This window comes from Haliotis rufescens, unplaced genomic scaffold (genome assembly GCF_023055435.1).
Source record: "Haliotis rufescens isolate VD_foot unplaced genomic scaffold, xgHalRufe1.0.p SCAF_11, whole genome shotgun sequence".
Classification (NCBI taxonomy): domain Eukaryota; kingdom Metazoa; phylum Mollusca; class Gastropoda; order Lepetellida; family Haliotidae; genus Haliotis; species Haliotis rufescens.
Window position 1 is genome coordinate 17,546,073 of NW_025963791.1, and position 17,010 is coordinate 17,563,082.

General features: G+C 39.4%; 1 protein-coding gene across 1 annotated transcript; it reads left to right on the plus strand.

Moving 5' to 3' along the window:
- The first annotated feature begins 1,746 nt into the window (after positions 1–1,746).
- Positions 1,747–6,188, plus strand: LOC124151991 (beta-1,3-galactosyltransferase 1-like). Its single transcript, XM_046524701.2, has 2 exons — positions 1,747–1,825; positions 4,823–6,188. Exons 1-2 carry the CDS (start codon positions 1,815–1,817, stop codon positions 6,114–6,116), a joined length of 1,305 nt encoding a protein of 434 aa, XP_046380657.2. The 5' UTR covers positions 1,747–1,814; the 3' UTR covers positions 6,117–6,188.
- The last annotated feature ends 10,822 nt before the right edge of the window (positions 6,189–17,010 follow it).

Genomic DNA, 17,010 nt, shown 5'->3' on the forward strand with positions numbered 1-17,010 from the left:
CTTCACACGAAAGCTGGTCTTGATGTATTCTCAGATGTAAATGTGTGAAGAAATGTGTGAGAGTGATACCTAAACACACTCTTGTCCCACTATATATACAGCCTAAGAAGCTACTGGAAATGTCTACACAGTGTCCCCTACAGTCCAGCGGCTCTGGAACATTCCACATGTTTCTATAACATACTATCACCGTCCGCGATATACCGGACTGACAGTTTTCACACCAACCTTGCATCTAAATATAGTAACTTACTGACGACTGCCTACACTAAATAGTACTATATTCCTGACGACTAACCACTGCCCAAATACAATGCTATGAGCGTCTATCGAATCTCTACACAAACAATGTAACAGTTACAATCATTGTTCAACAATAAAATACACTGCTATATAACAATGGCTAGAGGTGGTTTTACCCTATATAAGTGGCGTTGGCAAAATTCAAATTTCGAATTTGACCCCCGGCCTCTTTAACGACCAAGTGCGCCACCATCTCATCACATAAACCATTAGAACCAATTAGATAGCCCATGCGCCAACACATTTGATATAATTTCCACTTGCCAATACCATATAGATCAAAAGATATGTCTTGATGATTCTCATAACCCCTACTTTTTTGCATTTTTGCAACGAATTATTCGTGTGTGATCTGAACATATATTGCCATAATAATCAGAATTGCAACGATGACCCAGGGAGAGAACAGGCCCTGTGTTCATAAGCATTTTGTTTAAAGTCTTAACCAAGACGTCCTTGTTAGCACAGAGTTGATCAAGATCAATGCACTACCCATAGTTGTCATCAACCCATTTAAAGAACACACATACATCATTGTTATGCTTCAATCTGGGCCATGTTCCCTTCCTATGGCGTTCTGATGACGTTGACGACTGCTTGTATAGAATATACACTTATAGATCCTCTGTGTGTCTGAAACTGCTAAGTCCCTGCACTTGCTAAACGTCAGCATTTTCCCTCAACTTGTACTTTCCGTAGCCATACATTAAAACTCATTCGTTTAAAGGATGAACGATTTGGGTTTGAAATCCACATTTTATGGTTATATCATTGCGTGTCTGAGTCCTGAAGTGATACAGATCTCACACTTCCATGTAGGTGACACTCACCGATTTGATGCTGACAAATCTCCTATAATAACCAGAGCTATTTTGGGATTCGGGCCTTGGTGGACCCAATGGGCGCAACATTACAGAGATTTGCGGTGTCCAAGTTCTCCCCTACTGATGGAACGACTACAAAACGTCAACACCAGAGAAAAACTAGTCTCGTTAATCCACCGAAACAGGCGTGAAAGGTAAAATAGCGTTAAAATAGCGTGAAAGTTATATGAACGGATGGCTTGTAAACAAACCAATATGTTATAAATATACCAATATATTTGTACATAATGATGTTGATTATGGTGTAAGACATTTACAAATTCAGCGTTTTGATTGGTCCACGAGATCAAATGATTGACAGATGAACACAATTCTTTCCACCCTCCTCGTCCTTTTCTCAGTTCTAATGTCCCATGCAGACTAAACATTTTTCATTGATTTTGTCATTACCCAAGAATATATTCACATAATGTTAGCGGAAAACTAGAAATCAACATCTTAACAACAGTGCCTATTATCGTTCATTGATCTTATATTGTAGATTGTTGTAAAGGGTGTAACAACAGGTGTCTGAGATAGAAACCTGCAGTTAAAGGGCTTCTCTAGATCTACAGATCGTGCCGTGGCAACGTCAAGGAGAACATCAACTTGAATTATAGAATAACGTATCTGCATAAATATTTCAAGATGTTTAACAGGTAAGATGACAACAATCTCACAATTTCTTGCTAGTAGGTAATGTTATATCAATGTCCGTGTTTTTATCTGGTAGTCTCAGAATTAACTATCATTATCTGATATCTTTCTTCTCAACAGACTCGGATATTGTTGGGAGTACGTAATCTTGGTGAGTGAGTGAGTGAGTGAGTGAGTGTGTGAGTATGGTTTGACGCCGCTTCTAGCAATATTCCAGCAATATCACGGCGGGGGATACCAGAAATGGGCTGCACACATCGTACCCATGTCGGAATGGAACCCGGGTCTTCGGGGTGACGAGCGAACGCTTTAACCACTAGGCTACCCGACCACCCCTCGTAAGCTTGGTAATATATAGTGGTGTAACGATGCATCGAACTATCGATTGATTGCGATTGCTTGTAATATATATCGTGGTGCCGAGGTGTGTTGGTGGATATCTGAGGAATGAACGGATGCGGAGTAAGAGCATACTCCTCCCAAACAGTTTGTGAAAGGGAGTTCAGGATGAACATAATTAATTGTCCGTTTCTAAATTAAATGTCCTTTAAAGATTGAAAAATTTGTCTTTTCTTGTTGTCATTTCATTGTCCAATACTGATCTCTATATGATATATACACACTAGCATAATTTTGCATATCGAAAGTCAAGGATATATCTTCTGAAAGAAATGTTAATGTTACCGAAAACTTGAAATATTGGTATTTGTTCAAATTGCCTCCACCCACTACACCTAATTATTACCAGTGAGAGAGGTACAATTAATTAGGTGATCTGAACTTATTACTGAACTGGGTTTATCAAGTTAGGTTATGTGGGTATGGGAGAGCCCACCCCTGAATTCTTAAGGGGCGACCTGGGGGACTCCCAAACAAAACAAAAACAAAGATGAGCGTCATACCGGATTTAGTCACAGCATACTTTGTCATGTTTAACACGTTTGTATGAACAATGAGTTGCTACATACTTCCCAATCATATGATTAAACCTCATACACTCATATTACATGTTTTATATACGAGTCACCCATTTCCATGTTGATAAATGTCTTCAGAATAGATGTCTGTGCGGTATGAAAGGCAGGACATGAGGACGAAGAAAGTACTTATAATAATCATTTCACCGCTGAGAATTCAGTTTTTTGTTAATAATGGCTAGTTTGGTCATCGCCTCGCCACAAATTCCGCCCCCAAACAACCACACTACCCCCACCCCCTAACGGTTTTCTGTACGCAACAAGTATCAAGCGATCAAACCCGTTGTTGATCTGCCATCTGCTCTTGAATTTAGAGCTCCAATGAGTACCCGAGGCAGGGTAGGTTCATCAAAACTCGAGTCCGTCGACTTCATGTTTTGTGTTAATTGTTAATTTCAATACACAAGAACGTGAGACGTCTCATTAATTTCTGGAAACAATGTACGCTACATGAGCAGCTGGTGTATGCTAAAACAGCATTGATTGTATTTCTTCTCTTATGAAATTTGTTTGATGATGTCCTGTCATTTCAAATCACATATGAGCTTATGTATCACATATGTTACTAAGCACTGATGCAAACGGATTTCAATTGATTAACATTACAAACAAATGTCATACGAATGTCCGAGACATTTTAACGCACGTCAGTGTCATTGCCTTTCACGAGTAGACATGGTCAACATGTCCCAGAAAGTTACCATAATGAAAACCTAACACTCAGTTGGGTTTATTTGCGTTTTATTCCAGTGAAGTTACATGTTATTTGCGTTTTTTTGCTAGGAAAGGGAGGCTGAACCCTTATTCGTTAAGATTATTGCATGCGTTATCAATAGGTTCTTATTTAATAGGTACTCGAGCATGATTAGAGATTTTTAAGCCCCGGGTACTCGAATAATTTGGACCCGTTGAAGTTTTTGTTTGTTGTTTAATGCCAAATTCCGCAATATTCCAGCTGTATGACGTCGGCCTGTAAAGTCTGGAAACACATTCCAGTGATTGATATTGTGAGCAACGACCCAAACCGTCGGGGCACGATGACATGCAATCAGCTAAGTCATCGAACCTGACCAGCCAAGATGTTGCGCTGTCAACTGCGGTACCTCAAAGGAACTGTAGTACTCTAATACCCATTTTGCTCCATTTATACGCACTAGCCTGAAATACATTCACCTGAACCTGTGCCGGGGCGGGGTATGCTGGAGCGCCAACCGAAAGTTCCAGAAATATACTTCAAGATCGATACTTGGAATCAATTATTGTTGTCTTATATACACTCAAAAAATTAGTGGATCATGAGATATAAGTGTTATGATCGGTCGTTGGAAGGATCAGCTTTGAAAAACAACTGCCAGAGATTGAGAACGGTGTCGTAACCAAACTCCCAAACACACCCGAAACATTGCTATTACTTTGTGAAAGATCGTCATTAGCCATTAGCATTGTTGACGTTCACTGTCTATAGTACCACGTAAACCTCCACTCCTGCTTTAATGCAGTACTTGTGATGAGAATAGGAATGCCTCGTCTACAACGTGATGAACGCCAAAGAGCGCTATTTAAAATTAACAACAACAACAACAACAATAATAAATAATTAGAGCTACATTAACATTTTTTTATAAATTTCGATCTTGTGACATTTCCTGTATTGTTTGCCCATCAACTAAGTTTTGAGGCGACTAGCGGGATCGGGTGGTCAGGCTAGCTGATTTGGTTGATGCATTTCATCTTATCCCAATTGCGTGGATCGATGCTCATGATGTCAATCACTGGATTGTCTTGTCCAGACTGGATTATTAACAGACAGCCGTCATATAGCTGGAATAGTGCTGAGCTCGAGTGCGGCGTTAAACAACAAACAAAAGAAAACTATTGAACAACATGTGATCCAACGGGAATGCTGCTCTTATTTTTCCTTTTTGAAAGTAAGGAAAAATATCTCTTTTAAAAGACACATTTTCAGAAATTGATAAACATTAAAAGCACGATACGTTTAATACCATGTTTTCTTTTTTCCAGATTCAGGAGAAGACTTAAAAGGTGGAGGTACCATTCCATAGTTGCAACTATTGTAATTGTTGGCTACCTGCATGTACTATCTCCCGAAAGTTTATTAAGAGAAAAAAATTCTACAAAACATAAAATGGTTCATTCATCCAATACGAATTGGGAAAAGGCAATGCAGGGGTACATGGCGTCCACAAATAGAAGCATTTACCCTGACAGAAATCTCATATCTGATGAAGCAATATTGAAAGAGGATCTCAACAATTTGGGACGACAAAGATCTCGCGACCATAACCCGAGAAGACAGTGGACGCAGGCGGAAAACGGAAGTAAACCACTTTCTGCAGCACAGGCCGTTAAATTTGTGAGAGGAGGACACATGAACAGAAGGATACGTCCGTTCACTTACCATTCAGTGAAACGGGAGTACACGCCTCTTATCAACTGGGCATATTTGGTTACTAAGAGAAATAAGATATTGACGAAATATTCATTTTCATATGATATAATGCCTGAACGACTTGACAGTGAACGTCCATACCTGATCATAATGGTGTTATCGGTTGCAAAGCATCAGAGGACAGCAATCAGACAGACATACGGCAGCGTCCTCCATGGAAAAAGGTGGCCTGGAAGTAATATCATTTTGAATGCCAAGCTCATTTTTCTATTGGGGCGTACACGGTCTGAAGTAGGACAGGCTGTTCTTAGTGAAGAGAATGCCGCCCATGGAGATATTTTACAAGGAAACTTTATTGATACTTATCGAAATCTAACGCTGAAAGTGCTAATGGGATTAAATTACGTTTCAGTGTATTACCCTTCTACACAGTACGTCTTGAAGGCGGATGAGGACACATTCACGGATGTTGATATTCTTGTGAGGTTGCTGAAGAAACTGCGACCTGTAAACTCCGTACTTGGGCATATATACTTGTCCCCTCCTGTACTCAGGACTGGTAAATGGGCTGTTTCGGTATATGTCTATCCTTTCACACTCTACCCTCGTTATGCATCGGGAAACACTTATGTGATGTCAATGGATCTGGGGAGATGCGTTGTTCAAAATGCCAGTTTGTTCCCATACACTCCCATAGAAGATGCGTTTATCACTGGTATCATGTGTGTTGCATGTAATTGCAAGCAATATCACGTAAACGGCTTTACACATTGGTTTGAAAGAGCTCCTTTCCTTGGAGAATTTCTTAAGGGATCCAAGATATCAGCCAATAGAGTGACAGATAAACGCAAGTATAATATATGGAAAAAGATAACGGAAAAATATCGTTTTAAATTTGTGAGCTGAGGTGAAGTAAGGTGAGGTGAGGTGAGGTGGAATGTGGTATTTCGTCGAGTTGAAGATTATTGCACTTATATAGCGACGTGCATGCACGTGTGTGTGTGTGTATGTTTGTGGCTGCTTGTGCTAGTCCGGACTTATACCAATTTTATAGTGCTAGCCCAAAGAGACACCATGCCGCAAAGCTAACGTGAATTCTCCACTCAGACACAATATACAGACTCCGAGTCGACCATGTCTTGTTTTAGCTGCTTACCGCCGAGCCCCGGGCAGGGTAACAACAAATACCATCTTTTAACCTCTTTTGTTTTGACGCGGCCAGGCATCGAAACCCCGACTTTCCGCTCTCCGGGCAAAGGCTCGACTACTAGACCACAGAGGCGCCGGTATTGAATTTGTGTCTTAATAAAAATAGCGGATAGAAGACAACGACGTTTGCTAAGTAGACTGTCGAAACAGAGAATCTCAGTCAGTTTAAAAGCACAAAATACATCCAATTAGGTCATGTACATGTTTTGTAACAAAGGTGTGAGATTTTGTAACAAGGATGTGAGAAACGAATATAAGTCACATCTTCATATTCCTTCCTTCAAGTGTGCACAGATACATGTGGAGCGACAGCTGTAATAATGTTGTTTTGATCATTTTTAATACATGTTCGAGGAAAGGAAGACCACATGGAAACATTCGTTTTCAAGGATCCTGGTGTTATGTGTTCCAGCGGTGTGACCAACCAATTTTGGCGTGGTTGACAATTGACTCTGCTGTCGGCAGAGATTTCTTGTCAATATGGAAAGGGTTGTGTCATTTATTTTCAGAGCATTTACATTGAATTCTCTCTGGCAATAAGAACTTTGTTCAGTAGAGTGAAATACAAATGATGAAACACGAAATAGTTTTGTGCTTTGTGATTCAAAGGTTTGTTGTTTGTACCGAACCCAAGGGATTGCCTAAAAGTCGGGCCAAGAAAAGTCGGGCCGGGCCGGGCCAGCGGGTAATACTAAAAATGGATTGCAGAATAATAAAACGAAACGCGCATATCTAGGCAGATCTCAAATGTCCACAAACGTATAGTTTTGCTCATTTAATTGAGTTTGAATAAAAATGCACCTTCAACAATGTAATCAACTGATGATTATGACTACATACCGTGAGTCTCGTAGAAAAATCAGTGTCTTGACTGTGTGTATTCTTTGATTAGAATGCTTCTCACCGACCTTGGCGTGTAGGGGTGTGATGTCCTGGGCAGGAAACGACAGTGTTTTGACTACTCTTCTTTCATTAATTAACGTGTTGGGCATCCCTTATTAACCTTTACTAATTCGTGTTAAACCAACACAGGATGTTTTCTGGAAGTGGATATTCGCGAATGTCAAAGGACTGACACGACACGTGTTAATAACTGTCCAAGCACTTCTATATTCCTAACATTCTTTATATCTAAAGATTAGTATTATATCTAATTATATACCACTTTATTGTCTCATATTTCAGTAGTTAAAGAAAACACAGAGCTCAAAGTGAAGCCTTTTTCAATCTACATTCTCAACATAGTCTCTATCAGAAGTGTTTGGCTTGTGTTGGGTCCGACTTGGCCCGGGTTGTCAAAATGCACTTTAAACACACAAATGCATCATCAAATGTCTTTAAATATATGGACTAGCATTATATCTACCTATCTACAACTTTATAGTGTCTCAGTTCGCTGTATTTAAAGAAAACAAGGTGCTCAAAGTGAAGCCCTTTTCCCGCTACATCCTAGACATAGTCTCTATCAGAAGTGTTTGGCTTGTGTTAGGTCCGACTTAGTCCGGGCTGTCAAAATCTTCTATAAACACAAAAATCTATCTTCAAATGTGTTAAGATCTACAGATTAGTATTTTATCTACATATATACCACTTTATAATGTCACAGTAAATCGTATTTAAAGAAAACTGGTCCGTTAAAGTCAAACACTTTTCCTGTATTTTCTTAAGAAAATCTCTATCAGAAGTGTTGGGTCCGACTTGGCCAGGGCTGTCAAAATCAACTTTAAACACACAAATGTTTCATCAAATGTGTTTACATCTATAGACTAGCATTATACCTACCTATATACCACTTTATAGTGTCTCAAGTCGCTGTATTAAAGGAAACATGGTTCTCAAAGTGAAGCCCTTTTCCCTCTACATTCTCAACATAGTCTCTATCAAAAGTGTTTGGCTTGTGTTGGGTCCGACTTGGCCCGGGCTGTCAAAATAAACTTTAAACACATAGATGTATCATCAAATGTGTTTTATATCTATAGATTAGTATTTTATCTCCTATATACCACTTTATAATGTTTCAGTACATCGTATATAAAGAAAACTGGTCCGTTAAAGTGAAACACTTTTACTGTATTTTCTTAAGAAAATCTCTGTCAGAAGTGTTGGGTCCGACTTGGCCCGGGCTGTCAAAATCAACTTAAACCTCACAGATGTATATTCAAATGTATTCACATCTATAAACGAGTTTAATATCTACCTATATACCACTTTAAAGAGTCTCCGTTCGCTGTATTTAAAGAAAAAAAGGTGCTCAAAGTGAAGCCTTTTTCACTCTACATTCTCAACATAGTCTCTATCAAAAGTGTTTGGCTTGTGTTGGGTCTTGACTTCTGCATAGTTTTATTTTTAAAACTATAATTTATATTAATTTTTTAGGTTACTTGTCTTGGTTAATTGCGTGTCATTTTACCACGACGGCTTGGTGCATTCTAACGCCAACCACTACTCACCAAACTGCGCTTACTGAGGACTGAATAAATGAGACATTTACACGTCCGTAATGGTATATTGATCTGGCGATGAAATTGAAAGACGATAGTTCATCGTAATAGCGTATTGTGCACAGGAAGGCGAACGTCAATATTTTCGATGTTTGGCTCATGTTCTTGAAGTTACGATTGTTAAAAGACCGGTGCAACACATGTGCGCCCGAAAGTTAACAAGAGTTTGCCACTAACGTGGCTATATCCCCCGCCCCTGTTGCAGAATTTATGACATAATTAAGTCTAAACAAACCCTAACATTTTTTAACCGAGGTGGAACTTGTCATGGAAATTGTGAAAAAAGAAGAGTTTGGAACCTAAGTCCATCTTGTTGCCATGGAAACGTAAAAAATAAAAATTTCTAAAATTTCTAAATAGCAAAAGGCACCAGTTCAGCATGTACCTGACAAACCTGCAAAGTGTCATGAAAAAATATTGAACGGTTTATGAGTTATGCTCCGGAAACGAACCCTACACTCACAGAACCTAAGTCCATCTTGTTGCCATGGAAACGTAAAAAATATAAAAAAAATTAAATTTCTAAATAGCAAAAGGCACAAGTTCGGCATGTACTTGACAGACCTGCAACGTTTCATGAAAAAATATTGAACGGTTTCTGAGTTACGGACGGACGGACGGAGCCCGTTTCTATATCTATCTATATAATTAAAAATGAGTCATTGAGTCAAATAACAGTAGGTCAAACCAGCGAGAGTTCTGTCTTCCGTGTGAATATTGACCCCACAGTGAACATCATCTGCACGGTGCCTGAGTTAATAAAGAAACGCAGCCCCTCGTGGTTTATTCTCCCTGTTGTGTTTTATTGTACGATAAACAACGACAACGAGTCGTTTATATCTTATATGAGATATAAACATATGTACAGCCTCTTAAGGATGTCAAAATAAATGTAAATGCTTTAAAAGAATTTACCCGTATTTAAATAATGATGTCTCCCTGAATACAATCTGACCAATGCAATGTCGGACAAGGACATTTTATGAAAAGGTTGAAAAAGTTTGGTATTTCCCGGATATTCTCACAATTGTCCCGTCGATTATCTGTACCTTTTCTTCCAATACCGATTGTCATATCTCTTTACTTTTGCTATCGTTCGAGCATTGCGTTTATCTACGTTGCCCAGCTTCATCTATGGGAACAACTCACAAGACACTTCTCTATAAAAAGTATCGTCGTCCAATTTATGACGTCATTAAGTTCGAATCTCCAGAAATGACGTCATGATAGAACACTGTTTTATCGTGAAATAAACCACGTTCGCTCTTCATTGTTCTTTCCGATTTATTGCGTATCTATCTGATATATTTGAATATTGACCCTATATTTATGCATTTTAATGATTATGAAACTGAATGCCGTAACACTGACTTTACAGGAGCTGACATTAATTATGATGAAAATGTAAACAATGACGAGAAATTTGCTAATACTAGTGACATTGAATGTCTTAACATCACTGACACTGAATGTGTCCATACACTTACAGATACGGCCCTGATTGCTACTGAAGAGGAATCGGTCTACTTTGTATACTTATCAAAATGATAACACTAATGTCTGTTTGTTGAACGCCGCACTCAGCAATATTCCAGCTATATGACGGTGGTCTGAAAATAATCGAGTCTGGATCAGACAATCCAGTGATTGATATCATGAGCATCGATCCACGCAATTGGGCTCGATGACATGCATCAACCAAGTCAGCGAGCCTGACCACCCGAGTCCGTTAGTCGCTTCTAACGACAAGTATAGTCACCTTTCACGGCAAGTATGGGTTGCTGAAGATCTATTCTACCCCGGATCTTCGCGGGTGGAATGCATACCACGTGATTGATGTGCCAAATATGGAAGTGGTACCACAGCATATTAGACTTACATTAATAATCGAAATTGCTCATAAATGGACACGAACGTGGTTAAAGGTAACTGAAGCATTCCTAAAATGACTTAACTCTGCATTCTTCTTTTTTTACTGTAGTCTTAATTAAGAGAGATCTGCAAAAATGGCTTCCTGTAACCTTCATTCGTGCATTATTATACCCAGTTATTTTGATAATTCATTTTGATAATTCATTTTGATAATTCTTTTGATAATTCATTTTGATAATTCATTTTGATAATTCATTTTGATAATTCATAGACCCGTGAAGATTCCGGGTTAGAATAGGTGTTCAGCAACCCATACTTGCCGTAAAAGGCGACTATACTTGTCGTAAAAGGCGACTAACGGGATCGGGTGGTCAGGCTCGCTGACTTGGTTGATACATGTCATCGATCCCAATTGCGTGGATCGATGCTCATGATGTCAATCACTGGATTGTCTGGTCCAGACTCGATTATTTTACAGACCGCTGTCATATAGCTGGAATATTGCTGAGTGCGGCGTTAAACAACAAACAAACAAACAAACAAACAAATGATAATTCATAGATAAATGTCATGGCTCGCTAAATACAATGTTTATTCCTAATGCAGGATATATACCATCCAAAAACACACTCGCATGATAACCTCTATATATCTTTTGCGTATATGAACCTGTGCAGTAAGAGCACTTGATAAACGACAGCATCTTTCCTTTACTTGTACGGATGAACGAGTTTGGTTTTAAATCTACTTTGAGGTGAGGTGAAAATGGGGTTCAACGTCGCGTCCAAGAGTATTGCACTAGTCCGGACTGATGCCGATTTATAGTGCTATAACACTGAGATACCATGCCGCAGTGTAACATGAATACCCCACTCAGACACAGTATACTGACTCCGAGCCGACCAGTCTTTGTTTTAGCCCTTTAATGCCGAGCGGTAGACAGGGTAACAACAAGTACTTATGAACCATAACGTCTTAACGTCTTTTTGCATGACGCGGCTTGGGATCGAACCACGGACCTTTCGCTCTCCGGGCGAACGCTCTACCACTAGACCACGGAGGCGGTCAAATCTACTTTGAACAGTTATGTCACCGCATGTCAGACACATGTGTATGTGTGTGGTTGGCGTGAGTCCTGAAGTGATGTAGGCCTCACATTTCCATGTAGGTGACACTCACCGGTATGGTGCTGACAAATCACCAATAATAACCAGGGCGAATCTGGGATTCTGGTCTTGGGGTGCCTAAATGATAAAACGGCACAAAGGATTTGCGGCTCCACGTCGACTGGGCCAAACGTGCTCCCCTACCGATGGGGAAATACTTCAATATAAAACGTCTCCGCCAGAAAATAACCAGTCTTGATTATCCACAGAAAAATAATTGAATTTCCATTTTGCGTTAAAAGCAGAATAGCGGTGGAAAGTATATGAATGGATCACTGAAAATCAGCGATGACACCAGGTGTTCGCGAGAATGGTAAGCATGTCCTGTCTTACCTATAGCAAAAAGTATACAAAAAGTTTTTGCTTGTTGGCTGACGCTGCACAGCAATACTCCTGCCTTGCGACGGCTGCCTGTAAAGAAACCAGACAATCAAGTGATGGACCAGGAAATCCATGATAGCGCATTTACTGGCGTGGGGTAGTTTTCAGGTATCGACTTAAACTTAATTATAACTTTATATTTGTATATTATGAATATAGCTTATGATAAAAGACATTAACAGAAGAGCTGTCGTCAAACACGCAAGTAGTTTTCAAGGTTTTGATTGGTCTACATGATCAAATGCTTGAATGGATCTGATCACAAATCATTCCATCCTCCACGTACATTTAGTTCTCATTTCTAAAATCCCAAGCCGACAAAGCCTATTCAATTGATTTAACATTACTCATGAATATATGTACGCAATGTCACCGTGACATCAACATCGACAATTTAACAGCGCCATATATAGTTTAATGATCTTATGTTGAAATTTGTTTTCGGTGTAACGACAGATAAAGAGCTTCTCTGGAACTGCATAGCATACCGTGACTTCATCAATGTGGACATAAACTTGAATTATAGAATAACATACCTGCATCATCATATCAAGATGTTTAACAGGTGAGAAGACATCACAATTTTCTTGCTTGTAGATAATGTTATATCAATGTCGCTTTTTATAGGGTAGTCTAAGAATTAACTGTCGTAAACAGATATCTTTCTTCTCAGAAGTACGTAAGCTTGTGAAAGTGACACGCAGTCTTACCATTTTTGGCCTGGGAAATCAACAATACTATTGGCTTAGATCGATTTGACAATTAACTGTGTTAATTATCTAGAATAACTCCCTATACCTCTCCCTTGTAGTCATTCACTTCTGACGGTCGATCATAACATTTATATTATCTGATCCCCTACATTTTATGGAAAGTGTTTACACATCCTATATTCTCGACGTATACACTGTCTATGACGTGTTCTACAATCATCCTGCTGGTGGTATATCCTATCGACGGTTTCTCCTGCTCGTATGTGCTACTCGCGATGTATCCTGTATGTTTCTTTCACTGGGTATAGCATGCTCTTGGTATATGCTACGCGTGTTTTCTTATGAAAATGGAAAGGATTTTTGTCGCTTTTAATTCTTATTATCCTACAACGGTATATCCTACGCATGGCAAATTCTGCCACGAAAAAACCTGATCGTAATAAATCTGGCCCATGGTATATTCTGCTCGCGGCATATTCTGCCCACGGAATAACCTGCTCGTAATATATCCTGCCCATGATATATTCTGTTCGTGGCGTATTCTGCCCATGATATAACCTGCTCGTAATACATCTTGCCCATGGTATATTCTGTATATTTTGGTATATCTTGCGCACGACATCTTCTGTTCGTGGCATACTCTGCCCACGGAATAACCTGCTCGTAATATATCCTGCCTATGGTATAGACTGTTTGTGGCATATTCTGCCCACGTAATAACCTGCTTGTAATAAATCTTGCCAATACTATTATTCTGTATGTGGCATATTCTGCCCACGGAATAACGTACTCATAATAAATCTTGCCCTGGTGTGTTCGTTGCATATTCTGACCACGGAATAACCTGCTCATAATATATCCTGCCCATGGTATATTCTGTTTGTGGCATATTCTGCCGACGGAATAACCTGCTCATGGTAAGTCTTGTCCATGATATGTTCTTGCCCTGGGGTTTTTCGTGGCATATTCTGCCCACGGTATAACCTACTCGTAGTTAATCTTGCCCATAGTATAGTCTGTTTGTGGCATATTCTGCCCACGGAATAACCTGCTCGTAGTTAATCTTGCCCATAGTATAGTCTGTTTGTGGCATATTCTGCCCACGGAATAACCTGCTCGTAATATATCCTGCCCATGGTATGTTCTGTTTGTGGCATATCCTATCCACGGAATAACATGCTTGTGGCTGTCGATGGGAAGCAGTAAGAATACCAGGTTGCTATCTCTTCACCTGCATGTAGGTAACATCATACCAATATTCACTTTATATATCCAAAAGTACACATTACAATTCTATCATAAAGAGCTTCCGTACAATCAAACATCCAGAATTCATTAACATATATAAACGATTTTGAAACGACACATTGGATCTGTGACTCAGTGTTTCCGTCGAAATGGAATACAGTTGACAATTCTCACTATTCTGCTGTCATTTCTAAAATCCCAATCCGACCAAATGATTCAATTAAGTTTATCATGAGGCTCGGCGAAATCGGGAAATGTATTACAATTTAACATGTTGACATCAGTGCCTTGTGTCTTTTATTGATCTCACAGTGACAGCTGTTGTATACAGTGTAACAACCGGTAACACCTGACGTCTTAGTCAGGTAAAGAGCTTCTTTTGCATAGCGTGGGTTAGCTACAACGACGTGAACATCAACTTGAATTGCAAAAGAACGTATCAGCATCATTGGTTTGCAAGATGTTTTAAAAGGGAAGATGACAGCACTTTCTAGCTTGTATTAACATTGTACCAATGTTTAATTCAACTTTCGCGAATAGACATCTTTCTCATCTATAGACTCGGATATTGTATGTTGATGTCTCCCATGGTGGCAATGCCTGTTGCTGGGTACCTGAATGTTCATGAGTACAATGGAAAGCGAAGCAAAGGCCGCTTCTCGACCCGCCGGCGCGGACATTGCCGCGTTATCTGCAGGTCTATTTATATCGCGGCTATCACCAGGGCTCAGCACGCTCAAAGCGCATACAAACACACATATAAAAGTCACAGGTGCTTTTTAAAAATAGGTGTCATCAGCTGGGATTTGAATGCAAAAAATGTTTCATTCTTGAGACAGTCTGGAAGTTTATTCCATTTCATTAACGCGACAGGTCCAAACGATTTACCAACAAAAGTTCAAAGATTGAGGTTCATCTGATTTGTTTGTCTGTTTGTTTCGTTTGTTGTTTAACGCCTTACTCAGCAATATTCCAGATCTGTGACACCACCCTGTTTGATATTGGGACACCGCATGTATTGTTGAGCTGTTCTGTTTACAATGGTACGTCAAATACAATATTTTGTACTCAATATGTGCTCGTACAGGTGGCCAGTGTAGGGTTTATCAAGGTTCAACCAACCTCCTAGAAACTGTCCAATCCCTTTACTTATCGAACGATCAAGTCTGCCATGTTCAGGTATTCATGTATACAGCTCGTTAATAGAAATACCCCAACTGTTCACATGTAATTATATCCGATGCATCACCTATGATGAATTTGTATGTATGCCACAGAGGCAAGAAATATTATTTTCATTATAACGGTATTCCTTTCAAACAAATGTTCATAGGTTATAATGTAGTTTAGAGTGAACGTTATTCTCCTTCTTGTGTCTTACATGTGCTCATTACTTCTAAAGAAATAGGCAGTCATGGTGACGGCCAGTTTTCTTCCTGTAACATGCTAAATAATATTAATGTAGCACCATCTGATAACTCATTTCTTTGCAGAAGTCAGATGATCTTTCTTTTATATTATTGAACATAAACATCTTGTTTCTTGTATTATATTCGTTCCTGTTGAAGGCGATTGGGTATCTTTATGGTTAAAGTGTTCGCTCGTCACGGCGGAGCCCCGGGGTCGATTCCCGACATGGGTACAATGTGTGAAGCCCATTTCTGGTGTCCCCCTCCGTGAAATGTCTGGAATATTGCTGAAAGCGGCGTAAAAGCTCACTCACTCCTTTCCGTTTACACGATCAGAGAAAAGGGGGAGATGAACATTTCATAAAATATCAGCTCTGTACAGAATCCCCTTTGACGTTTAACATGTCAGCATGTCAAGGACAAAATAGCTTAACTGTTAATTGGCTTATCACTGTAGTTGAGAACAGACTACTTTGTTATCGATGCAAGAAGAATAAGGTGGATCAGCCGGTCGCCACGATTCTGGCATGCCCCATAGCATACAGCAATGAAAAGCGGTCAAAACGTCAGCGTGACCTAGCCCAGATGCGTCCTAATTTAAACTTCTCAGCGTCAAGGCTGTTTGCATGCATAAACGTAATCAATACCCTATTGAGGGAAAGAATAGATAAGCAGTAAGAACACTGTGCGTATGTTGATTGAGAACAATAAATTGCAATAATATTAATATGTGTCCATGCAAGTAGGATTTTACACACAGTCATAACAATTATTTTACTTGGAAACGACATTTCGAAATAACTGTAATAGCCTCGGGGAATTGTCAGTAAGTTCGTGTTGCATGTGATACTGCTGGAATATTGCTAACAGCGGCGTAAAACCACACTCAATCACTATCGATAGCCTACCCATTGGAACTGTATAAGTTCGATATCGGAACATTACCAGATGTTTTGTCACTAACTGGTACGTTGTACAAGAACACGATCACATCTATATCAGAACACATGCAATTGATTTAACGATAGTTACACTGACCACTTTTTGACAAAAATGAGCATTCTTCATGTCGGCTACAACATGTGACCCTTACGTTGGGAGATGTCATACTGATTTCCATGAAATAAATGAGTCCAAGTATATTATTATAAGCGAATTATATTACAGGTCATTGTTAAGGGTGTCTTACCTACGGGACTTTTTTAATCAATTTCATGCTTTTGATTTTATTTTTAAACTTTCACATGATGTGTGCCGCATAGTTCTCAACCTCTGAATATGCCAGTGATTACTAAACATGC